The sequence below is a fragment of the Streptopelia decaocto genome (assembly GCF_964273445.1).
Source record: "Streptopelia decaocto genome assembly, chromosome: 2".
In the NCBI taxonomy this organism is placed as follows: Eukaryota; Metazoa; Chordata; class Aves; order Columbiformes; family Columbidae; genus Streptopelia; species Streptopelia decaocto.
Window position 1 is genome coordinate 129,883,196 of NC_138655.1, and position 27,437 is coordinate 129,910,632.

A 27,437-nucleotide genomic window follows, 5' to 3' on the forward strand; every position below is an offset into this window, starting at 1 on the left:
TATTGACACTGATAGCTTGACAAGCTAAACTTCTGTGCTGGATGTAATTTACTATCATGTTGGCTGGAAACTTACAGAACTATATGCTTGTAAACCAGAGATTAATAACCATGTGCAACTTTAGAAGACTTCTAGAAAGTATCTTTAATGACTTGATTCATGCCATTTTAAAAAAAGTCATTTTCAATAAGAAAATCAATACAGTTGTTGTATTGACTTTGCTTTCCCATTCCTATTCCCATCTTTGCTATCCACAGTATGTACAGTCTGACACCTGGGAAGATATATTGAAAATTAATCCCAAATTTCCAACTTGCTAATTGCCAGTGCACAATTATTGTGGACTTGCCCCACCACCCCCCTACCTCAGTATAATTAAAAAAAAAAAAAAAAAAAGTCTTTCTGTGAAAGCTCCCCAAAATGCCAAAGATGTCATTAGCAAAGTGCTCCTCTAATCTATATGTGGCCTGTCTTACTTTAAAAAATGGATATGCAGTCATGCAAATGATGGAAGAGAGTCACTAGAAGAGGGCAGCCATCATAATCTGGAGAGCTGTATAACCTATCCCCATTCACCATGGAAATCTTTATTATACTGCCATCCTTGATCCTTCCTGAGGAAAATCTTCATTACATCCTAGTACAATTTCTGCGGGTAGGTATAAATGAGAAAAGGTTTTGCTCATATTTCTCATGAGCCAAGCTGCATTTACTCACCTTTATTAAATGAAGAATCTCTGTAACTGAGCTTGGTAAAGTGTCATTTAACCAGAAATCTTATCTTCATCAAATGCTTTGAGTTCTTCTAAATAATTGGCTTGGGTCTATTTTTGACAATGCCAAACACAGAGTATCTTTAAAAGGAAGATGCCATATGATCTCAGCTTAGGTAAGTGGATTCTCAAAACACATCCCCATCTCTTAAAACAGACAAGAACATGGGCATGAAAAAAAATCCATGTTATACAATATGCTGTATATACAAATTGAAAGACTGCATCTCATTTTTTTCTGTTACTCAGTTCAACAAGATTCAGTAAAACATGGAAGAAAAACATCAGTAGCCATCTCTCCCCAAGTCCTTGAAAAATGTCTCAGCATCTCCTACAGGTCTTCAGGTCTCTAAGGTTTCTTCATTTGCCCCACAAGTGTCTACAACACAGATCAAACAACTTGTTACTGGGAAAGCACGGACTTTGGAGTTGGCTATCCACTTGTCTGTTTCAGTATTATATTCAAGAATGTGCCCTAATCGACCAACACCCTGAAAACCAGCCAGGACATAGACTATAGAACCCACAGCGGCACACTTCACTGTTACACCTTTCCATGGCATCGGAGACACCATCTTCCATTCATTCATCTTGATGTCGTAATATTCTACATTATCAAGGCCACCTACAAAGCAATGAAATAGATAACTGCTTATTACATTATACCATATGGACTGAACTAGAGCATACAAATGCTTCATTTAACTTAGTCTTTATTTTCAAGGTTTAGATTCAAATATAAGTTTTAGAATAAAAAACAAAGAAAGAAACAAAACCTTGAAAAAAGGCCACAGGTTTCTAAACTAGCAGCTTATCCTTTTATAAATACAGAAACAGAGAAAAGTAAAAAGGAGATGGAAAGTGAGATGTGTTGTAACAAATTTCACATTATGTGCTTTCTAGAGGTTCTACCATGTTACTTCATGAACAGAAGAACTAACAATGCCAAATTTCTTGTGGACTTGTGACTAGTGACTAAAACTCAGGAATCTACCTCAAACTTCCCTATAGTGAGGGCATTTTATTCCAAAGGGATCACCAGTACCTTTACCTAAATTGGTACTTTACTGATAGCAGATGTCTCCCTTCATTACGATATTAAAATCACTGAAGTTGAAAAGCCTAAGTCCCTTTCAAAAGGGCCAAGGGAATCAAAAGTTATTAGAGAAAAGTAGATTTTGTGATTAAGACTTGCTTCATTAGGAAACAGGCTAGTATCACAGAATGTTAGGGATTGGAAGGGACCTCGAAAGATCATCTAGTCCAATCCCCCTGCCGGAGCAGGAACACCTAGATGAGGTTACACAGGAAGGTGCCCAGGCAGGTCTTGAATGTCTCCAGAGTAGGAGACTCCACAACCTCCCTGGGCAGCCTGTTTCAGTCTTCTGTCACCCTCACTGAGAAGAAGTTTCTTCTCAAATTTAAGTGGAACCTTTTGTGTTCCAGTTTACACCCACTGCCCCTTGTCCTATCATTGGTTGTCACCGAGAAGAGCCTTGCTCCATCCTCCTTTGTTTCAATATCTACAAGCATCCTGTTATCCCCATTTAACAACAGTACTATGAGTCACATAGTTTTCACTTCCAATCCTGAATTATTAGATCTGAGAGATTAAGAAACCTTTATGTAACGTTAAAAGGTATGAATATTTCACCCCAAATAGAACTCTTTCCTGTTATAATAAGAACAATTAGTCAGGCTACAGAATATGAACAGCAATAATATTACTGGTTCAATAATAAAGAGTTCTAAAATGAGCATTCAGTGAATACACAAACATTTTGAAAAGTAGCAGCTCTGGCTATAACTGGTTGATAAAACGTTAGTGCAAAAAACCACGTCTACTGAATTTCTGCATGAGGAATCAATCACGCTGGAATAGTTTTAGTAGCTAATGAAATGCAAGCTATAGTCTAAAATAGCATTAATCTGAAATAAAATATTTGAATTACTATAAGTAATGATTAACAATTGCCAAGAATTTTCCATTTTGAAAAGCACTTCAGAAATGCTGTGTAATTAAAATTAAATTATCCTGGGAAATAAACTATTATTATTATTATAGCTTTAAAGACAAGGAGATAAGCAGATCATAAATAAGCTGCCCATAACAGTAAGTCGTATTTCAAAACTAGGGCAGTCAAAAAGTTCTCACTTTTTTGCCACTTCAAAACAGCTGACTAGCTTTATGTCTTTAGACTAAAGTTTCCCAAATAGTGGCTACACCTTTACCTATCTCAAAAGAATGCTAAAATCTATCAAAATACATAATGAAGAATTTAAAAAATTAAAAGGTTATATTTTCTCAGATGACTGGTTTAGCCATATTAACTACTGCAGAACTGGCTACAGCATGGGTGCGTATCTGAATTTGACAGTACTGTCATTAGTAAAAGAGCCTGAAAAATAAGATACAGTAAAGTCAGAAGTGGAAAGAAGGCAATGATGTGACAACAACAGGACATGTTTTATGGTACTGCTCAAAGTTTTGCAGCTGAACAGAGCAGAATGAGTTATTTGCAAAAGAAAACAGCTCCAACAAAGCCTTGCGTGACCAGCTTGAGAATTAATAAAAGTAAAGTACCTGCCCCATTTTGTCCACCCACAGCAAATATTTTGTCCTTTACAAACACCAGCCCATGATTCTTCCTGGCTTCAATCATTGGACACAGCTCCGTCCAACTGGGGAAAAAGAAAACCAAACAAACCAGGAAAACTCACTATTTAGTTCCTAGAAAATAAGTATAAAATGTAAATAAAACTTAGCATTAGGAAAATGAAATACACAAGAAAGCTGCTTAAGAAAATACACCTTTTAAGTAAAACTACAAATAACTGTTTTATTACTGCTTGACTCAGGAAAATTCCTTACCACATAGAATTCTCCCTGTTCATTTATACTTCAGTTATTTACACAACAAGCAAAGACGCAAGTGGCCAAAAATAATCAGAATTGATACAATGCTTACGTTTCAGTGGCTGGATCATAAACTTCACAGGAATTTAGGACTCTTCCAGAAACATTGTTTCCCAAGCTTCCTCCACATACATAAATGAGACCATTTGCCTCTACCATTCCATGGCTGCATCGCGGAGTCAGCATGCTGGGCTTCGTGTGCCAGCTTTCTGTTCTCGTGTCGTAGCACTCAAATAAATACAGTGCAGAATTTCCTTAAAAAATAGAAACCCACCAAAGTGGTGTTAATTTTTATGGTTGTCTTTCAAGAGAAGAGTCTAACAGTAATTATCAAATTGATGTTTTATTTGTTAGCTGAAAAGGGAAAGCTGCTTTCCCACCTCCAAAAGCAGAACTAACCAACTTGAAACTTGGGACTATTCAGAAAGTGCATATTTGTAATTCTTTTGACTTTTTTGTTCCAAAATATGTAAGTAAGTTTATAAAAATTCTATTTGTGTTTGAAAAGGCTTTTTTTTGGGGGGGGAGGAGGGCAGGCGGTGAGAATAAAAACTGGAGAGACATGTATATAAATTACTGATCCATATTATCGTCTCATGGTGCTCTCACTACTTGGAAATATATTGAACTTTCAGATATGAAGATGAAAACAGCTTTGTAAACTTAGTACAGATTCACAAGTCTTTTCTCTAAGCAATATGACTTGCCCAGTTCCCAGAATACTTCTTGCCTTTTGAACTACATAGCTTGATTATGTCATAATATACTCCTAGAATTACTAGCAACCATAAAATAGCTACCCCTCACCATGCTACCTTCTTACTAGGGACTGGCAGATACTTATTTTCTGGAAGTGCAAGGTCTGTGTACTCCTCCCTCAAGGGCAAAAAACTGTTACTGAAATCAAAAGCTATTTTTCTAATGAAGATAGGTGGGAGCCTAAAGACTTGTGATCAGATAATGAGCTGAACCATAGCCAAAGCAGAGAAGGCTGGATACAACTTCTTCAGAAAAGAACCAGGATCCTTCTCTCCTTTGTTTCAATAGATATTTTCCCCTAGAACAGTTAAAGGTGCTTTCTCTTGTGATCTTTTTCCTTGACTTTCTACTTCTAAAAAGTGTGTCACACTAGCAGCACTCCCTACTGGTTGGGATTTGAACCCTAAAAACAGTGCTACGTTTCCAGACCCAAAATACAAGACTAGACTTTAACTCTGCATTTACTCCTACCAGTTCATTCTCAATATTGTGAAGAACTTAGAGTAGGACATATTTTTTTCTTGATGTAAATACACATCTTTATTGCTTTGAAGTTGTAGAACTTCTCATCCATGGGAAGTACAGCAGAGCTGTCTTTAATGTCTTTTTTTAAAAAGAGGGAAAAGCTTCCATTTTCAGTATGCTGTCAGTATAATGTTAAATATTTTCCATACACCTAGATATAGTAGAAGAATTTAGTATGTTTAGCTTTCAAACTCAGCTAGCTATTGCAAACTCAAAAAGAGGGAAAGAACCCTGTTTTCTATAATGGACTGGCACAGCAATTTTTTGCCAAATTCTTCAATCAATGCAAAAAGCATGCAAATTTTAGATTTCTTTACAGCTAAACACATTGCAGCATTTTCTTCGATTAATGGTTTCACATAATTGTCTGTTCCAAATTAGAAAATACTAGATTCAGGATAGACAGACTTTTCCAAACACTGGATTCCAAAGAAGAAAAGAAGTACAAGCAAAATAAACTCCGTTTTTAATGTTTAGCTTTTACTATGCTACCTTGAATACTATTTATGGAAAGCAACGTGAAACTGTGCAGTGAGGGTGGATTTAAAAGCAAAATTAAAATTTCCATTATAGTTGTATTAACTAATTACAATGTATTGGACAACAAACTATACAATCAAAGTTTGTATCATACTCTCTCATGAACTGACATGTGGGAAACTAGAAAGGTTTATGAGATTTTGTAGAGTTCCAAGTTTCCCACTGCAGCCTTAGATATGCCTATTTCAAGTAATGGGAAAGGTGCTATTTCACATTTACCACACTAGGTGGCAGCTAGGAACTGTCTAATCTGCTGCTACATTAGACCTCCTGAAATATTTTAGAAGTCAGATAATGTTACCTAAATGCCACTGCTCCCATTAAGTGACTTACCAATGTCAAGCACCGACTATGACCTTTTTTCCTCTCAGCTCAACTACCTCTGCAGCAAGGCAGAACTCAAGAGGATCTACTAAAAAAAATCTGTCCCTGGCTCTAGGGGTTTTTTGTTTGGGTGTTGGGTTTTGGTGTGTGGTTTTGTTGTGTTTGTTTGTTGTGGTGTTTTTGTTTTCTTTTTCCCTAGAACACAGCTTTTTTTTTTTTTAAAAAAAAAAAAAAAACACTATATTTTTAATGGATATAGCATACCTCCTTCCAACTGCTGATGTTGTATCAGATTTAGACAAATAAATTAAAATGTTGCTATAACACAGCATAAGCCATCCACTAGGTTTCTTGGGGAGAAAAAAAAAAAACTGGTAGTCTTAATTTTTTTACTATGATGAGTAAAAAAAATCTGAAGGAAGTAGTATTTCTCCATTTACTGAAGCAAACTAATAGACTAGCACACTAAGAGAAGATAACTTCTATCATTAGAGAGAAAAACTGGACAAATTCCTTTACAGGGCCAGGTATAATTTCACCACCAAAAGCAGTAGTTTCAAAAGCTTTTTTTCCCCAGCATCCCTTCCTTTTTTTTTTCTCCTTAAAACCCTCATCAGGCCCAAGATACACAAGGAATGCCATTGTCAAAATGCAACTATTCTGGCCAAACATTACAGAAAATTTTAAACCACAATGAGTTCTATGGATTTATAGAAGTAAGCCAAAAGCAGAGTGGCACTCACAAAATATATTTGCTTGTCCCTAAACTCTTAAGTGCTACAGTGTACTATATGCTCTAGTTAATATAAATACTAATAATTTCAATCAGTGAAACCATTTTAAAAACAGAACAGAAACAGAGTGTTGGAAGGATAAAATCCTAAATATGGGAAAATGAACTCATTAGGCTAACATGGCAACGTGCAGTTTCTTTTTAACAGTCATGCAAAAACCAGAAAAATTTTAAGGTATCTTTGTTTGTGCTTTTTTTTTTTTTTGTTTGTTTTAAAGATTTTTAGTGTCTTACCCACTTCTGAACCACCAGATGTATAAATTTTGCCCTCAGCAGCACAGGCTGCAAGGCTATCTCGAGGTGTTGGAGGTCCTAGCTTGGAATACCAGCTATCCTTCACCACATTGTAGCAGTCCATTCGCTTTATAGGGAAGAGCTGGGAACCACCCAAAATATAAACTACGTTGTCCCAGAAGACACAAGCTGCATCCCTGCGCTTTTCAAAGGGACATCGGATGTCTGTCCAGCTGTAATCCTGCATTACAAAGAACAGGTAATGTCTAATAGATTGTAACACTTACCTGCATAGCGAGTGTTTTTCAAACAGAGCTTTTCACAGAGATTTAGATATGGTCAGATTTAAAGTTCCTTTTCAAAACAAACATGAATACTGTTTATTGAAGAAAACTCCTCAGGCGTACTCTTGAAAAATTCTCTTAGACACAGACATAGTTAGCTGCAATGAACCATGACATTATCAATTTCTATTTCCTTGTTCCCTGTGTGCACCCAGTACAGCTTCCCTGAAAAACAGATTTTTTTTTTTCCAACAAAATTGACCTCGTGCTGCTATGATATCAGAAACAATGCATGTGATCAATAGAGCAGAACTGCATTTTCTTTTATAGGCAATGAAAAAGACATCTTACATATAGTAACAGATTATTTCTAAAAAGAAAAAATACAGAATGTACGAAACAAAGGTGAAGGAAAAAGGAGAAGATAATATCCAAATTGACAAGCAACTCAGTTAAAAAGCTCCGATACATACTTTATTACCATGACAACTAGAAGCTTATTTACAGAATTTACAAAACACAAATGATCTATAGCTATCCACAGCTGATACCATGAGAAAGAGAGTAATGCTCCATCACAAATACTGGCAGTCATGTTGCCAAGAAACTGATTTTGCATGTATTGGCAGATCCAGCAAGTATCAAATACGGGCGGTAATGCTACCCGAAGCCTTAAGAACACCAAACTCAGCAATTGATGGCAGATCAGGATAGCGTACAGCACAAGAAACACTTCTTGAGTAATAGCATCTCACATGTTCCATGAGTGTAGCTTGTATCCTATACCAAACAAGTAAGTATGGGACCTTAACTGCTATCTGCATCACCTCCGTATGGTCTAGCTAGACGTGCTGAATGACCTTCATTGTAATGGTTCACACAAGACGTTACATCATTACATTTTCTTAGCAAGGACATACTTCAAACACCTTGGTCAATGAAGAAGAACAGCGACTCCTACATGGGGGTTCAAAGAAAGAGGCAGAGCATGTTATAGTCCAAAACCATCTTACAATCTTTTCTTGTAGCATCCCCCATATCAAGAAGAGCTGGCAGGTGCACGTGGCCCTTTATGGTGAGAAACAGGTCCTGGGGCATCCTAGAAAGGAAAGCCATACTACAGCATGGCAAAATAAATAGCTGCATAAATCTTAAGAAAATGTCTTAGTGCACTGTGCAAGATCAACACATTTTTCTAGCTCAAACTTCTGGCACTTTCACAAAAAATGCTGCTATTTTCCTTTCTTGTTATGAAGGGCTGTCATCTGACCCACTCTTATGGCTTCAGTTCATAGCTACCATTTCATCCACACCTTTATCAAATGAAAAGCCACAGGTTCTCCCATAACCTGGGCACACTCAGTATCCTCTCTCAGCAGGAGGCAATTTAGGTCATTCTCTTCAGTATTACCCTGTACCACATAGAACTGATTTCAGTTTAGGCACTGTACGCATTTAAGAATTATGCAGAAGACTTGCTTTATGCCACAGTCAGGATCCACAGAGCCCTGGGCAGTGGCAAGCCTCATTTTCACAGGGCTGAGTAAGGAAACAAAGAACAAGATAGGTATATGGTGACACTTTCCCTGCTGATGTTGGTTTTCAACAAATTGTGATGCAGGACACCAGAGGCAGAAGCTGTACTTTTGTGTTTAATAGTTTTTGAAAAGCCTTTTTTCTCTTTCGTGAATTTATTTAATCACTTCTTAAAACTATCTGAACTCCTAACACACACAAGACCCTGTGACAGGGTACACATGTAATTATGGGCCATGTGAAAAAGTACCTCATTTTCAGCTCATAACCTCCTCTTCCAAGTTTGTCAGGGAAAACAGCAGACATGTCTAATATGGGCAACCTCCCCACCAAAAGGTTATTGACTATAGCTCTATCCGCTCATAAAAGGTATGCTGGTTCCCTTCATCATCAAGAAAGAGTGATGCCAGATATCTGTTACTTTTTACTTGCTATTGCTGGACTTTGAGCAGTTAAAAAGTTTAGACTCCCAGCTATTTCTGGTCACTAGAGACAGCAATTTCAAAAGAATAAGCATATTGCTACCTCAAAATCCCCAAGAATTCATAAAACAAAAAGTATTTTATTCCCAACTTGAAGAAAACAAACAAACAACACCTTTCTTAAAACATTCTGTGGAAAATTCAACAAGAAAATGCTTCCCACCACTGTTAATAGGACGTCTAGGATTTCTAGTATTATTCTGAGAACAAACATCTCTACTCAAAATAGTGCCAAGTTGCTCCACAAATTTTATACCAATCTGCATCTGTCCTGTTGCATCATGTTTCTCTCTTGATGAAGTACATGAATCAATAGAAATATCAGTTACAGTGCAACAAAGACAACAAGTATAGACTTAAAGTAATACTGTTAACAATTTCAACAAGTAACACATAGTATCCAATCAACTCTTATTTAAAGAACTCTTTTTTACAACAAGGAAATGAACATTAGAGACTAATTTTGCGAGCAAAGCAAATCGGTGAAAATTTAATTTTTTTGCACTACTTTTATAGTGTTAGGATTCTTGAAATTTGTATCACTCACAACTGCACAAATATTTTCAGGAGAAACATGACCTTTGTTTTTGAACTGTTTCTTTATCTGAGAGATAAGAATTTAATTAAATTATTGAATTAAATTAAAATCAAAAGTGAAGGACTAGGTCACTATTCCATCAGTTCAGACAACAAACAGAATTTCAGTTCTTTCCCAAGGTCCTAACCTTGCAAAAGTACATACACAGGCTTAATTCTCTGCTCTGTGACACTCCCACCACCTTTGGATAAGACTAAAGCAAGTTAAATGTGATACAGTCTTTGCAGCATTTGAGTGTAACATCCCACACTTATTTTGCATGCACTTGATGCTAATTCAACAGGGGTTCTGGATCCTTGCTTTGCTGCATTTAAGAAGCTACTGTCACAATTAAAGATCAAACTCAAATACTCGAGCAAAACATCCAGAAAAGGACCTTTAAATAGCTTAGGGTTGGAAATTTAGTAAGTAAAAGCTATTCAACAAGACAGGACAGGCTAGCTAAGAATACCCAAGAAAGCATATAAGCACTAGCACAACATTAAAGAAGGACATGCTTGTTAGAATCAAGATCTACAATTACTCACTTTTTTCCTTCTTCCTACCTCCCCCCTCCCCATTAATCCACATGCAAGGCCATAAAGCTTGATCAAGAGGCAGTTCTACAAAATTTCTTCCAAACTCATTTCTGTTTTGGTGTTAAGCCTGGGTAAATAGTCTAGGAAAAAAATGAGCTATTTTATCCTATGCTTTATGTAGACTTATATAGATATGACTTTTCGTCCACAAAATTAATTTCTGTGTAATATTATGGTTGAGGTCTGGCTGAAGATCCTCTAACTACATACATAATTTTCCTTTTAGTTGGAAGTCTTTGCCTGTTGCTCCCACTCAGCATGCACTGAGATTATTATTATTTTTCAAACGAGGTTAAGTTTTCAGAAAATACATGGTGACAACTGGGGGAGTTTATATTAGTTTATAAAGTGATGAAGCAACAACCCCCATCTTTTGAGTTCTGATCACCATTGACATTAGGCACTTATGGAATTTCACCTATCAGGTTGGCAAAGAAATCAACTTCACACTATGCTGATAATACCATTGCCAATTAATGACTGGGACAAAAAGTCACAAAGCTATTTTCCATCCTGCCTAAAATTAGCTTTGTTCCAACATAAATAACTGGAGATTAAGAGAAAGACACTTTGACCTGATTTCCTTCTAATAAAAGAAAGGTCAGCGCATGTTAGCTGAATTACAGCTTACTAAAATGCCAAAACCAAGTAACTGCTTGTAAAGGATGAATGCCTTGATCAAAGGTTTCCCCAGCTCCGACCTTGGACAGGAAGGAATTATCTGCTCTGTTCCCCTCACCTCCTCACCCCCAGTTGGAGCACTGCTTATTGCTTGATTATGTGTATGAAGGAAAGAGGTTGTCACATTATTTAGGAAGATGGAATTCCCAACAAAAATACATATTAATGTCTCTCAAACTAAGTCATCAAAGCTGGTAGCGTTTGTTCAAGACTTCAGTGGTGCTCAAAGAAGGTAGCTTCAATTTTATCTTACATAAGGGAATGTGAATGATGAATTCAAAACACATCCCAAGGGCTCATTAATTCTGAATTAGATTTGACAGGGCTCACATTGACTACAAAGTTCATACAGATAACACACAGAACTGTTTGAAATTAAAACAAGCATTTAATATGCTGAGTTAGAACAACCAGAATTTCTGCAACAAAATACTATATGTATATGATCTCATAACTTAGAGAGCCCTGATGTTTATGTAGCAACTTACTTCTGTATTATTGCATGTTCTTGCCTGGTAAAACAGACTATGCATAATCCTTTTGCATGCAGCTGCTGTTTCTAGACCATTTAGCCTATGTAGCTGAAACATCCACCATTCCCGGGGCTTGATTTATTCAGGAAACAAATTTCAGGCAAAGCTTGCTTGCTTTAAATTGGTCATCTTTTAAGTTTTTTGTTGTAGAAACTCACCCTTTTCCACTTAGAGAATACTTGCCTCCCAATTCTTCTCCTTATATACTCTTAAGAACAAACAAAATTGTGAACCATTGGAATAAGTGGTTACATATTCATAATAAATGCATTCAAAAACCACTTTGCACTCCAAAACTAGGTTCTATGCTAACATAGGAGCCAATAATTTGACTTGTGCTAAAAGGAAATTGCTTCGAGTTATTCTCTGAACATATACATGCATGCACATGCATACAGACTTTTATATATTCCTAACCAATTGCTTGATGTTTTGATGCCCTTTTATTCCAGCTGTGGGATGCACATACCAATTGATTCTCAACTCAGATGGATTTATCTGGACTCCATATCTAATATTGCCAATAAACAAACACACAATCATTCTATTAAAAATGAAGTTATTACATCTAGGTGCATAGATTTGAAAATACCCAATTAATCATACTCTTTCAATTCTATACTCAAGAGGCAGGGAACACATCCTTCCTAATACCATTTTGCAGATCATTATGTCTTAGTTAATATCATCTGCAAATAAAACACATAAGATTACAAACAGTGAATCTTAATGCATTCTGAGGTAACGATTACCTTTGGATTAAAATATCTGCAGGACTGGGGCTGCGAGCCTCCAAACAAAGCAATGCGATAATCATGTTTTTTTCTTCTTGGCCGTGTACCTTCCACTAACTCTTCTCTGTCTTCTGGGGAAAGTAGATGGTACCGCATCCCACCTGGAAGGAAGACAACAACTGTTGCAGATTCAATGTAGCTCATACAGGGGCAAGGATGTTTCAGAGGCAGGGATGGGGGGGAGAGGGATGGGATGGAAAAGGAGGAAACCAGCTTTCTACATTACACCTATTACAACTTTGATTTAAAAGGGAAGAATGCACAGCAGCACATCCAGATTTAAAACGTACTTCAAATTGCCTGCTCCATGTGAAAACAGGACATGGATTTGGACTCATGTTATATACCAATTTGTTGATCAGCTTATTTAACCAATATTAACAAGCAACTAAGTTTGTTGCATTGAAACAGGCAAAAGGAAGCAAACCAAAGAAAAGGAACAGCAGAACTGTGAGCCTCAAGAGGACAATACTAACATTAAAAGAAGGGACTTGAATGCAACGAGGAGTCAACCACACCTGCCTCCTCGACCCCCAATTTCTGATTAATAAGGAAGGTACCTCTAGCATATTGTACCTCATGAAAACCTCTCACTTCTGTTTTTAGCTTGACAACACAAAATATTGGTTACAATTGGTATAAGAAAATAAGCATCCTCCTAAGAAATTTTCATAATAATGAAAAAATATTAGTGACACTACAAGCCACTAAAACCGGGAAAACAAAAAGCCTTATTTCTCAAACAATGTACCCAACTCCATGTCACACAAGAAGTATGACTGAGATGTTGATGGTCAGCAAATACTTACCAACATATAGGTTAATTTGAATCTTGCTCATTGATTGAAGGAAAACAGTTGCATACAGTTTTTTAGATGTACACTAAAATAAAGCCAACTAGTTAACCACTACTGATATTTTTAAAATTCCTTCCAGAATATTTATCAACATCTAGGCTTTTCTTTCTTACGTGATAAAGTTTCGCAAATGGTGTCTAAAAACAAAAGTGAAGCTTGTTCCCTGTCTCATCTGCACCTTAATGCAACTGTTGGCTCAATGGTCAGTATATATTAGAGATTAAAATAGCACAACATATGCTTAACAATTTAATTTGCTTAGGGAAACTTCGTAATATTCAAAGTTTTGACACAAAGTATTTCTTTCATTAATTCACATATGAACATGAACAATGTTGAAGTTATTAGTTTGTCCCAAAGGCACACTAACACTTCCAATTACCCTAATGACTCATTAGCAAAATCTCTATTTCCTTACTCTTCATGGAGTTGATGTCACTTGCTAGGAGAAAAGAAATGAAAGTCACATTCTGTTATATAAACTGGGTTTTATTTACATGATAATCTGCTAATCCAACTCCAACTAAATGCAGCATGCTAGAGGGAACACAGATTAATTTAATATGAAAATATTGTCAGGGCATTTTAAAGCAAATAATTTTCAAAAATTCCACAGCATTTTTTTTTATTAGACAGAACATAAAAGATTTCAGCTGGAGGTAAACTTACTGATCACCATTTTAAGGCATTCTGGGTTATCCTGAATAAGTGGTTCAGCCTGAACTGTTTTACTTAAGAAGTTCTTTGATATAAGAGGAAATCGGACTTTAGCAAGAATGTCAACCATGTATGGCTGGCGATTTGGCTCATCATATTTCAGCCATCTGACCGCTGCATCATACACCTTAAATGAGAGAGAAGAAAAGAATAAGGTACATCATCACACAGTAAGACAAACAATGAAGCCTTAATGCTCCAAACTGATTCTTCTGCCTGTTGGAGGTTAACTTATACTAATAGTTTAGTATGTGGGGATCCACCACCATCTTCCAAAATAAAAACCAAAACCCCCGTAACAAAACAACCAATCAAACACCAAAAAAGACAATGTTCAGACATGAAGGAAAACAAATGCACAACCACAGAATAAAATCCATCTATAAACCTGAAAAAATCAACCCACTACTTCTGCTATTTAGCCTTATTTTTTTTCCTCCAAATGAGAAGCATGAATCTGCAATTCACATTAATCTGGATAACCCCTGTACCAGGTTAAGACTAATATGCTTCCAGTTTCACATCACAAACACAGGTAACACTTCACCAGAAATGCTGAAATAGCTTCTACTTGATATAGTCTTCGAAGCTTACAAACTACTTCTGTTACCAAATCATAGTGTTGGGGATCCAAATATACTGCTATTGTTGTGTCTTAGGGACCATTTAAGTTTTTAGCTGCAGACTATCACAAATTTACCACTTGGAGCGCTTCCTCTCTATCTTCTCTTTATAGGAAAAGATAAGGAGTTTTCTTAGGGGGCAGATGAAAACGAAAATCCAATGTTACCTATGTACTAAGATACTCCCATGCTGCTCTCAGACACAGCAAGCTTATCTACTAAGCTGCCACTTCGGAGTCAGTACCAACTTCATTACAAGTGATATCACAGTCAATACCAGAGCAATCAGTGGTAACTGAAATATAACATGCAAAGGCATTTAATGGCAGAATTAGAGTTATTCAGGACTGCTAAACCACCTCAGCTATAATTCTGCAAAATGACCAGAGAGCGAGGGAGAGTAGAGAAATAAAAAAATACTTAAGGCTCAATTCCATCAGCTAACGAAATTCAGCAGAATGACTGTGACGGGAACATTGTATCTCTTCATCAACAGAAACATTACTGCATACAGGAAAAATAAGACAGATAGTAACTAAAGCTACCTTCCTTTGTTTGCTAAATGTAAACATGCTTTACACAAATACAAAAGTTAGAGTATAATGTCAACTTGCTAGCAGTACTCCTGAGAAATGAGATTCCTATAGTATCACTGGCAAACTTCTGCAGTTTCATACTGCACACCGCCACTTTCCTAAAGGTATTTTAATGATGCCATGCTGCCTACACTAAACTTCTACCACTGCTGCCAAGTTAAAGCATGCCATCCTACCTTACCAACAGAAATTCAAGAATGTAAATTCCAAAGTGTCATTTTGGCTACAAGCCAAACACTTCCAGCTTTGTGAATGTTACCCTGTGACCTGGACTTTTCCCAGCTTATGGCAAGAAAGCTGAACTGTGGCATAGCTTCTATTTGTGTTTGTAACTAGCCAACTATCATATTCAATCACCTGCTATTATCCCCCACTCTTAGTAATTCTTATTTACATTTAAGCTTTTTACTGCAATGAAGAAAACACATTAATTCTGTGAAAGCTAAACACAGTCAGGAAAACATCCCTTTCTAATTGGATACACATGCCATCTTAGCTATGCAATCCCTCTGTTGCACTTCAAATGTATGAGTCAATTCATGGTGACATACTCAAACTTAAATTACCCAGTTCAAGCACCAGAACAGCACAGCTAGAAAGGCAAGATTTCAGTTCGCTTTCAACAGATTTGACTGAGAAGCTACAAAATGTACCCAGCAGCTGCAAGAAGTAACCAGCAGCTACAACCATCACCTCTTGAGGCTGCAGTGCAGACACACCTATGCTCTTCTTATTTCCATGCAGTGGGAATAACAAGCTGCTGACCAAGCATTCAGGGCTGTGCTATAAGCTGAATCAAACAGGACAGCTGCAAACAAATTTCTATCACAGGTTACAACTTTTAATTGACTGAAACTACAGACTTCTTTCAGCCACCTACACTTTTTTGGTATGTACTCCCTAAGTAAGCACCTTCCATCAATGTGCCACTGTCAGTGCATCTAGCTTTCAGTGTTTTGTTCATCTTGCTTCCAAGTCCATCAGTTCCCCAAGCTTAACTTGTGTATGCTCCTATATTACGTTTCCCTCAGAAGCAACTCCTCTCTGAAATGGGCTGAGACCATACTTTGGTAGACACAGCCGTTAACATGTAGTTTCCTTACCACTTCAAAGTAATTCACTTCCACTGATAGCACATGAATCCCAATCTGGGAGCAACTGCTGTAATTCATCAAACTTAATTCAGGTCACGTAGTATGCAATCAGAAGCCCTATGGCTATCTTGATAGAGAAAACACTTTTGCTTATTCCCCTTATGACCTCTTTCTTTCTAGTTTGCTGAAACAACACATAAAATAACCACACTTGAAATGTGGATATTCATTAATGTTTGGTTTTGACCAAGCTACGATGCATCCTTTATTCTGCAATTTAGCAAGCACTATCACAGTATCACAGTATGTTTGGGATTGGAAGGGACCTCAAAAGATCATCTAGTCCAATCCCCCTGCTGGAGCAGGAACACCTAGGTGAGGTCGCACAGGAACATGTCCAGGCGGGTTTTGAACGTCTCCAGAGAAGGAGACTCCACAACCTCCCTGGGCAGCCTGTTCCAGTGCTCTGTCACCCTCACTGAGAAGAAGTTTCTTCTCAAATTTAAGTGGAACCTCTTGTGTTCCAGCTTGATCCCATTACCCCTTGTCTTATCATTGTTTGCCACTGAGAAGAGTCTGGCTCCATCCTCATGGCACTCACCCTTTACATATTTATAAACATTAATAAGGTCCCCCCTTAGTCTCCTCTTCTCCAAACTAAAGAGACCCAGCTCCCTCAGCCTTTCTTCATAAGGGAGGTGCTCCACTCCCTTAATCATCTTGGTTGCCCTACGCTGGACCCTCTCCAGCAGTTCCCTGTCCTTCTTGAACTGAGGGGCCCAGAACTGGACACAATATTCCAGATGTGGTCTCACCAGGTCAGAGTAGAGGGGAAGGAGGACCTCTCTCGATCTACTAACCACCCCCCTTCTAATACACCCCAGGATGCCATTGGCCTTCCTGGCCACAAGGGCACAGTGCTGGCTCATGGTCATCCTGTTGTCCACCAGGACCCCCAGGTCCCTTTCCCCTACACTGCTCTCTAATATGTAATCTCCCAACCTATACTGGAACCTGGGGTTGTTCCTGCCCAGATGCAGGACTCTACACTTGTCCTTGTTAAATTTCATCAGGTTATTCCCTGCCCAGCTCTCCAGCCTGTCCAGGTCCCGCTGGATGGCAGCACAGCCCTCCGGCGTGTCAGCCACTCCTCCTAGCTTGGTGTCATCAGCAAACTTGCTGATAGTACACTCAATTCCCTCGTCCAAGTCGTTAATGAATATATTGAATAATATTGGCCCCAGCACTGACCCTTGGGGCACTCCACTAGATACTGGCCTCCAACTAGACTCCGCACCATTGACTACCACTCTCTGGCTTCTCTCCCTAAGCCAGTTTGCAACCCACCTCACTACTCTATTGTCTAGACCACACCTCCTCAACTTAGCTGTGAGGATGCTGTGGGAGACTGTGTCAAAGGCTTTACTGAAGTCAAGGTAGACAACATCCACCGCTCTGCCACCATCCATCCACCTTGTTACATTCTCATAAAAGGCTATGAGGTTGGTCAAGCATGACCTACCCTTGGTAAAGCCATGCTGACTGCCCCTAATAACCCTCTTATCCTTGATATGCCTTGAGATGGCACCAAGGACAAGCTGTTCCATTACTTTCCCAGGGACAGAGGTGAGGCTGACCGGTCTATAATTACCCGGGTCCTCCTTCTTGCCCTTTTTGAAGACTGGAGTGACATTTGCTTTCCTCCAATCCTCGGGCACCTCTCCCGTTTCCCAAGACTTGGCAAAGATGATGGAGAGCGGTCCAGCAATGACTTCAGCCAGCTCCCTCAGCACCCGCGGATGCATCCCATCTGGACCCATGGATTTATGAATGTCCAGACTATTTAATTGCTCCCTAACCCAGTCCTCATCGACTAAAGCAAACTCCTCCATTGACCTGGCTTCATCCGGGGTCTCAGGGGTACAGGGCTCCCCAGGACAGCCTCCGGCAGAGTAGACAGAGACAAAGAAGGCATTCAGTAATTCTGCCTTCTCTGTATCTTCTGCCACCAGGGCACCCACCCCATTCATCAGTGGGCCTACATTGCCTCTGGTGTTAGTTTTATCTGCTATGTATTTGAAAAAGTTCTTTTTGCTGTCCTTGACCCCTCTCGCCAGCTGTATGCATCTATGTATGCACTATGTGCATCAAATACTGTAGGAGCATCAGAAATGAGATACTTTAAACTAGCTCTTGATTTAAAAAATATACTGAAGTTCAATGTTCTTAGCTGATATGAAACAGGGACCTCACCTGGTCTTCTGCCCTCACTGTCAACGTATCTTGGTTCAAGAGGTGTGTCACACGCTTAACATCAAGCTGAAGAAACTCATCTGTCTTGTAAACTTCAGTGAAATGCTGATGGATAAAGTCATCTGCAGTGGCTTTCAGTTCTGGACAGTCTAGGCATTCTGCTAACACACTTATACCTATGAAGGAAAAATTAAGAAAAAACATTTCCAAACTTGAACTGTAATTACCTTTAATATATTAAAATATAATAAAATTACTGTAATTTTAGAGATACTTGCAAGCCCAGTTCCACATTTATTACCACAGGGTTTTTTTCCTTTAAAATAGATACTGTCATCATAACTCACTTACAACTTAAGGCAAACCAAGAAAAGCACAAGCTTCTGATCCCTATCCCTACTGAAGTAACTGGAGAGTCAGGCCTGCAGCACTTGCTTCATTAACTATTTCTCCAGCACTATTTCATCACTGTTTCTTTCCCTATTACAAAGCAGATAGCAGTACCGGAACCAGGTCTGAGCCATATCCCAATAAAGTCTAAGCAGAACAGCTTGAGAAACTGGACCCAGGTTTTATGACCTCCCCTGACCTGCTCATGCAGCATCAGTCACCAACCAAGCCCAATTTCCTTCAAGAGTCACAGAAAACTGTGACTTTTCTATACAGGTAGCACAGTCAGCTGCAGACCAACACAAAAAAGTTGAGCTGATGTTGCTGCGAGGACAGAAGGTTGGCATAAAGGTTTGCATGGTGACTGCTACCATTTCCAGTCTTCCCATTATTAACCAGGCAAGTACACAGTTTTTCAGCAGCAACTTCCGCTCATCATGCTACAGTCATCTTCCTTCTATGTTGGTGATAGTACTTGAGATAGAAGCAACTCACCAATCCATTGGCTGCAACAAACCTGAGCTGCTCTAAGTAGTAAAATAAAAACTACAAAAATAAAAGCCAAGTGTATAACCTCTTGACAAAATTTCAAGAGATTAAAAATAAGCCATGGTTTCTATCATTTTTTTTTTTTAAATGAACCGTGGACTTGCCTATGAGCCTGCACAGAACATATTTCAACTTGTAAACAGAGCCTTGAGGAAAAATTGATCTAATCTTTATCTCCCTTTTTGCTATAAATTAGCAACAAAATATGCAAGTGTTAGAGAGCATAATTAACTTTCAAGTTAAAAAACATAGAGGAAGGAATATGCCTCAAAGCAAGCATAAGTGGCATTTTCCTTAGAAAGTAACGTCTTCCTTCTGCACTCAAGTGTCAGTTGAATCATTATAATTCAGACACTCCGCAAAACATTTATATTGACATTATAAATACCTGTAACATGACTGAGATGCTACTAGGAGAATAACATGACAAATGTCAATAAGAAACCCTATGAACAAATTTAATCAGAGATTAAAATGCACCAAATCTTAAGCATCAAAAAGCATTTAGTTCTTGTTGTTTCCCTTTTCTGTAACACTGAGTTCGCATTAGAGCTACAGAACATATTAAATATCAGACCTACCCAGATGACATTAATGGATTTCAGTCAAAATGCGAACCAACTAAAAACAAAAACAACCTAAACTTATCATGTTCATATTTTTAGAATATATGCTTGTTTTGTAGAAATCACAACTCTGTGTAAATTCTGTCTCCAAGTACAGTAACAACTGAAACTCCACCTTACTAAGCAGCTGAGGTTCTCTGACAAACAAGAAGCTCCAGGGTGCTGCCAACCTGGGACAAGACCTAGTATAGCCAGTGGGCCCTGATACTAGTAAAGAAAACTGTCAGACTGTTTTGTCCACAGCAAGGGATGACAGTTCCGATTCAGAGCAAAATTATTTATATACCTGAATTTAGCCGAATATTATTGTCTTTTAGACAATACTATCTATTTTTCAGGAACAGCAAAGTTAAAAAATAAACAGGGAAATTAGGTCCGCATTTCTCTTACCAAGACAATTGGAAGCATCAACTTGTTCTTTTAAAAAGTCCACACACATTTTTTTCACAGGTTCAATTTGATATTGGTTTGCTGCATCTAGTAAAGATTGGACATTATTGCTGTTAACTGAGATTCTGCAAAACAGAAGGTGTAAAATTAGCATCACTAAAATTACCTACTCTGTTGTAGTAAAAAAAGCAACTTACACTAGTTCACATAAATGGCAAAATTACTTCCCTGCTATTTGCCCAAGAATCTTTCAAACACCATCTGAAGATACAACCTCCCTTCATGATCTTTCCAAATTGCTTTCATTTGCCCTACTTTACTGTGGAAGGGCAAAGAGTAAACAGTCCTCGATTCTGAAGAATAAGCCTTTAACGCAGGCCCTCTTCAGTATCGTACTACCGCTTTGATATGTGTGATTAACCACTTTCAGAAAACAGAAAATGAACAGAACCTTTTTTTTTCCTCACAGTCTCCTACTCCCAAAACAGGCATCAGCATAATCTGTCTAAACTCATTGTCAAGACTGCTCTGGCTGATTGGCCTAGAGTGCAGAAACAGAACAACTAGATTGGCAGTGCTTCAGGAGAAGGCACAGAGCCCACAGACAGGGGCTTGGGCACCACGGGAGGCAACCATATGGCTGCAGTGCTGATACTGCCTGCCTCTCACCACTGATGCAGTATCCAAGATTCCTCTCAAAGAAAAGAGAAAGCCTTCCTAAGGAGAGTTAATCCCATTAGTACAAAGACAAAAGGCCTGCCATCCATCAGTCATGAGAGCGGATTAAGAAGTACTGTTTACAATCAAATATCTGCACAAGCTCCACTTAAAGACCAAACACACACACATGGACTGCCTGAGATAGGAGGGAAAGGCTGTTCATAGAAGTCATCCACCTTGCCTGTCCTGAGATGAAGGTATAACTCCTGGAAATGGTTCTGTGCAATAGCTACCACAACCGTAAAGAAAAGCCATGCTGATACCAATAAGGGCCTGAATTTCAGAAAAACTCCAACAATGAAGTCAAAAGATTGAAGTGCTTTCAGTTGCTTTCTGGAGACAACTACCACTCTCTTTAGTCTGCAGGGATTCCTACTGGTTAAATAAAAAGGTAAATGGAAGAAGGATAGAAGGTCTAATCACATCAGGCTTTAAAAAGAGTAATTAATTGTAATAGTAACAAAACTGATGAATCATATTTTAAGATTTTATCATTTACAATTGGCAGGCTTCCTAGAAAAAGTGTCAGCTTTAAATAACAAAACTACCTTGCAGTATAAGCAAACTCCACGAGCTGTTCAATAATGTCAGGTTCTGCATCTTTCAGCTCCACTTCAAAGGACTTTGATTCAAGCATATTTGCTGCAAATAGATTAAAAGACAAACTGCATCAGTAAGCCACTCTAGTTATTGTACATTTTGCACACAGTAAATAATACAGTGGTTATACAAAGTGGGAACCTACCAAAGACTGCACACAGTTGATGGCTGTTTTCCCAGGATTACAATGCAAATCGGTAAATAAAGCAGGCAGTGGGACAAACAAAATAAGAGGGGGGTGTGTGTGGTTGTATTATGTAAATGATTATAAACTGTATTAAATAGTACTGGAAATGATTAGCGACCTGCTACACCACTGAGACACAGGCAAAGGTACTGAGGGAGCTGGCAGAGGTGCTCAGCAATCCACCTTCCATCATTTCTCAGCAGTCCTGACTAACTGGGGAGGTCCCAGTTGACTGGAGGTTGACAAATGCAATGCCCATCTACAAGAAGGGCAGGAAGGAAGATCTGGTGAACCACAGGCCTGTCAGTCTGACCTCAGTGCCAGGGAAGGTTATGGAGATCACCTCAAGTGCCGTCACATAGCATGTACAGGACAACCATGCGATCGGGCCCAGTCAGCACAGGTTTATGAAAGACAGGTCTTGCTTGAGTGACCTGATCTTCTTCCATGACAAGGTGACCCATTTAGTGGATGAGGGAAAGGCTGTGGATGTTGTCTATCTGGACTTTAGTAAAGCCTTTGACACCATTTCCCACAGCATTTTCCTGGAGAAACAGGCAGCTCATGGCTTGGATGGCTGTACTCTTTGCTGGGTATACACGAATAGCGGAAGAATGGCAAGGAGGATCATTGTAAATACGCTCAAGCAACTGCAGCTACGCTGTAGAAAAAACACACACATCACACTAATTGTTTTACTGACCTTGTGGGCTTGACAAGTAGAACCTCTGTGTTAGATAACATAGGCCTGTGAGAAACTCTAAGGCACGTTATCATTATGCCTGAGATTCCTGCTTTGTTGTGAGAAAGGGCAGAGCACAGCAGAAGGCTGTGCCTGCTTGAAGCCTTGAAATACAGGCAAACTCAGCAGGCCCTGTGATCTTCTACCAAGGCTGAATTCTGCAGCACCTGTGTCGCCACTTGCGTCACCTCTGCCCAGGAGCTTAGGTGCTGTTTCAGAGATCCCCCAGCAGCGAGGTAACTAAAATAAATTTGCTCTTTGCAACTGCATTCGTGGCCTCTGGTTGTGCTTGCGACCTCCTTGCATTGGCTCACACACTGGGTAAAGAACTGGCTGGAAGGTCAGGCCCAAAGAGTTGTGGTGAGTTAAGTATTGGTATGACACAATATCATCATGAAAGCTTATAATCAAGCAAGTTTGAAAAGACTTACTAGTAAACATCAAGTTAAAAAAATGACTGGCTGAAGCAAGCACTACACGGTGAGCTGGGATTTTTCTTTCTTGAACCATAAGAATGACATCACACAGAGTTTTCTAAATCAGAGGAAAAAGCAGACAAACAAAAAACCAAAGATCAGTATTTTCAAAAATCTTTCAACAATATTTCTGTAAAAATAGCTTATGGAAATTCATTGGTTTTTTTAAATCCACACAACTCAAGAATATTATGTAATAAAAAGATTTTTGGAAAGACAAAGTTAAGAAAAATGGAGCAGCATTGCTTCATAAAAACATGAATTAATCTTCGACTACTACCATAAGTTCATGAAACTACTATCAGAAAAGCCTATCTGCACCCAAGCCGACACTGACCCCAGAAGAGAGCATTTCTACTGTGGGAAGTACATACTTGCTTAGAACAGCATAAGAATGTTTTCCACATATAGACAGTATTATCTAGGGCATGCTTCACAAGGCTGTGAATCCATATATGCATCCCCTTCAAATAAACATAATTTTCAGTTTTTTAAAGGAAAGAACACTCAGAGGCATGAATGGGACAAAATATAAATAATACTCTTTTTTTTTTTTTAAGTTTTAATTCAAAGTTAGATGGTGTGACATACAGCTTCCTTTGTACATCTGTAGCTTTCAACAATTTAAGACTGAAACAACAACAAAAAAGGGAATATTTGAGAAAAGTTTCAGAGGAAATCTTTTAAAGCTGAAACTCCTAGCACATCTGCTTCAAAACAAGTGTTGGAAACTAACAGTACAGACACCAAAAAACCCCATGGTCAAGCTTTGCTAAGACTTTCAACTACTGCTTGAACTTCACACTGCGCTTTTAAGATACCTTTAGTGCCTCAGCCCATCATTTGAAGCACCTCAGGCCGCTCTGGGTGTTGCAAAAAATATTCATCAAGCAAAACAGACCATCATTTTCATTTCTTTCGCTGTGATGTTTCTGGATGTGACTGTTCTGTTTCAACTAATGCTCTTCTAAGGATTTCTGTACTTCTTTCCAGAAAGACCCATTGGTGTCACTGAATCATGTAAATGAGGCAAGAGATGACTGGTGCTACATCAACCAAAGGACACACCCAAGCGTGAAATTGCATTAGAGTGCTTCATCTTCCAAATAACAGGTTCAGCAACACCTTGCAACTCTGTCACAGCTTCATTCTCATTACTTCACTCTCACCTGATCTCCACTCAGCTGTAAGGTTGCAACAAAGGATTTATGCACATGCTGTCAAATAGCTCTTTAAAAACCTCAACGACATGGCCCATCTCGTGTTGGAGATGAGCAAGAAGTCCTCCATGCATTAAACACATTTGCTCCCAACATCCTACCAGCACTAAGTGCAGATATGTCTATAGTTTAAACTCCCATACACATGGAGGATGTCTCTAGATACCAGCTCACACAAAAAGCAGCCTCTTTAAAATTAGCTGTGCTTTCCAATTGGCCTGTTTTCCTACAGCATTAAACTAATGCAGATAAATAGCTAGTGCTCCACATGCATGTTGCTACTTCCATCACAAGAAATGTTTAACTTTACCATATTTAGGTTTTACAACCACACCATAGCCCTTGACTTAACAAAACACAAGAAAGAGCTGCCTATAAATCCTCTTAAACTTCAGCACAACTAATCAGCTGAACGACTACATTTTCCTGTGGCTTCTGGTGACTTCCTAATTTTATCCTATATAATCACACCTCCCCCTGCCTGCCCCCATAATAGTTAACCTCCTCTTACAAACAACTCCTAAAAGAAGCATGAGTGTCATAAACTATGTAAGAATTTCTGGAGCAGTCAGCACTGGGTGGGATATGCAAAGCCACCATCTGAAGTCAGATCAGAAGATTCCAGAAAACTCTGATAGGCAGAAATTCAGAGTTGCATCTGAATGCAACAGATTTTGAAATCTGAATGGGAAGTACACACAGATTTCACAGCACTTAACTGTGATCCTCTCTCTACCTTTTTAGAGTGACTTTTAACTAGATAAGAGTTGGCACTCTACTGAGACGAGGTATGTACATGGAATAACAACATGTTGCCACATACTGGAGTAGTGACATGGTAAAGCACTGTGATTTCCCTGTACTAGGGGCTGTACGTACATCTGAAAGAGGGCATTATTTCCTCTATCTAGTTAGAAAGTATAAAAGCATCTGCATTCCCTTGTCAACAATGACAGAGGTGGGAGGTAAACAGAGACGAGCAGAGTTATGAACTCAGCTACACCTTGGAATATGTTTACCCAATTAGAACAGAAACAAAGCCTACATTGACAAAGTACATCATAGGCCCGAAGTCTCAACTCCACTACCGAAATAACTGAAATCAATTTGGTTTTCCATAGAGGAGCTTAGTTGCATGAAATCATAGAATGTCCTAAGTCAGAAGGGACCCACAAGTATCGAGTCCAACTCCTGTTCCTGCATATGACAGCCCCACAGTTCACACCATGTGTCTGAGAACGTTGTCCAGTCTCTCCTTGAACACTGTCAAGCTTGGGGCTGTGACTGCCTCTCTGCCTTTGCACTTACACAACTGACTGTGTATTACTGAGACAACAGGGCTGACATAACAGAGAAAAGCAAAATCAACACTCTGATGTCATTTGTTAGGGCAGGACCCAGACTGCTGATGACCACATCACTAAAAGCTGGACTGCACCTTTGGCAAGACTGGTACTGGGAGACAAGCAGCTAAACCCTAGAAGATACAACACGTGACAGTGCCAAGTTTGAAGCCCCTGACTGTTCTTGAACAGCTGGCTTCAGAGTCAGCTTTAATTCCAGCTACCTGTCACTGTTTTAAAATGAAACATAGTCCCAAAATCAAGCCAGCTCCTCCTCTCACAAGAAAGATTTCTTCATATGCAAGGAGTTACAAAGATCATCCTCCTGCTCTTGTACCAGAACTCTGAGCGGAGAGCATTTATTTCAGTTTGGACAGGTCAGCTGAGATCCACTTGTGCAATTATAATTTTGGTTGCCACTCTTGCTCTATTGGTAAACAGAAGAGTCACCTTTAATGATCATTAGACTAGTGATCTAGGAATCTGATCTGCCAAAAAGGTCAGAATTTGCAAAGATGAGGCCACCAAGGCCCCTTTAGTACCACTGGCTCCTTAGTGAGTCAGGCAGGTGTAGTCAGGAGGAAGCACAAGAAGAAATGCTACCTGTAAAACTGCAGTGTGGTTACAGCCATGACACTCCTCCTGCTGCGGCTTTGCTATACTGGGATAGTGTTCACAGGGGTACACAGCGAACATGTTCATGGAACAGTTCCTGGTTAAAATTCAGCACCACCTTCTTTTAACTGCCCTCAGGTTTCTGTTTGAAAAGGGCCATGTGAATAACTAGAGGATCTCAGCAATCACAGCTTAACACTGACCCTAGCGAGAGCACAGACCTACCATAGGCAAGGCATCATGAAGTGAGGAAGCACATCCACCGCGTCTTTGCCTTCAGCACCAACAATAAGCTGTCGCAAGTAAAACCTGAACGTGTCACACTGCTTGTGTCAGTGTGCAGGCAGCGTTCCGGAGTTACCCTCCACAGTGGCCAAGGGCCACCGGAGCGGCTCGGGCACTCAGCCTCCCCTGAGCATTCACTGCACCCAGGCGGAAAACTCCAGCCAGCCTCCACCGGGGAGACGGGCTCTGTCCATCGGGCGGCCCCGACAAGGACCTTTCTGCTCGGCTCCGTGGGAGCCCGACAAGGCAGCGGAGCCGGGCGACAAGCGGCCGCCCGCGGGTCGGTGCCGCAACCCCCGAGTTCCTCGCTGCAGCCGCCGCGGAGCCGTCGGGCGGCCCCAGGCCCCGCCGGCGCCGTACCTGCTTGCGCATAGTGTTCATCACCCCCATGAAGCTCGCCAGCAGCTTCGCCTCCTCACGGGCCGCGAGCTTCTTCTCTGTCTTCTTCTTGCTGCTCTTCTCCGAGCCGGAGGCGGCCATGCTCCCCCGCCCTCAGCACCGCAGACACCGGCGGCCTGCCGCCCGCACCGGAGCACATGCGCCGCTGGGGCGACGCTCGCCGGCTGCTGGGCGGCGACCCCCGACTCGCAGCGCTCAGCACCGCGACGCTGCTCGCCGCGGCGGAAGCGGCCGTCGCGCAGGGGGCGGGAAAAGGCGCACTGACGCCATCGGCCGGCGCGCGGCCCCCACGCGGGATAAACAAAGAGCGGCGGGGTTTGGGCGCGTCACGTGGCGCGTGGGGAGGCGCGCGTGCGCGCTCCTGCGGCCGCGGGGGGCGGGGCGGGGTCCGCGCTGGGGAGCGT

General features: G+C 39.9%; 1 protein-coding gene across 3 annotated transcripts; it reads right to left on the reverse strand.

The window, feature by feature from the left end:
* Positions 1-119: 119 nt before the first annotated feature.
* On the reverse strand, positions 120-27,342 carry KLHL7 (kelch like family member 7). Of its 3 annotated transcripts, XM_082044239.1 has the most exons (12): positions 26,995-27,342; positions 23,127-23,229; positions 21,715-21,808; positions 20,447-20,571; positions 18,492-18,667; positions 13,878-14,052; positions 12,310-12,452; positions 6,866-7,106; positions 3,743-3,944; positions 3,358-3,455; positions 1,324-1,398; positions 120-1,152 (listed from the first exon to the last, which is right to left on the reverse strand). In XM_082044239.1, exons 1-12 carry the CDS (start codon positions 27,112-27,114, stop codon positions 1,115-1,117), a joined length of 1,590 nt encoding a protein of 529 aa, XP_081900365.1. In that variant the 5' UTR covers positions 27,115-27,342; the 3' UTR covers positions 120-1,114. The 3 variants fall into 3 exon arrangements, with proteins under 3 accessions (XP_081900365.1, XP_081900364.1, XP_081900366.1); XM_082044238.1 differs by having other exon boundaries at positions 120-1,398; XM_082044240.1 differs by lacking the exon at positions 26,995-27,342 and having other exon boundaries at positions 120-1,398; positions 20,447-20,533.
* Positions 27,343-27,437: the final 95 nt, after the last annotated feature.

Excerpts from the sequence above, each read along its gene's own strand:
- KLHL7 (XM_082044238.1), bottom strand. The coding sequence starts at position 27,114 with ATGGCCGCCTCCGGCTCGGAGAAGAGCAGCAAGAAGAAGACAGAGAAG. Across the intron at positions 21,809-23,126 it reads TTTTAACTTGATGTTTACTA|CAAATATGCTTGAATCAAAG; the intron begins GTAAGTCTTTTC and ends ATCTATTTGCAG. Across the intron at positions 18,668-20,446 it reads TGATGCTTCCAATTGTCTTG|GTATAAGTGTGTTAGCAGAA; the intron begins GTAAGAGAAATG and ends TTTCCTTCATAG.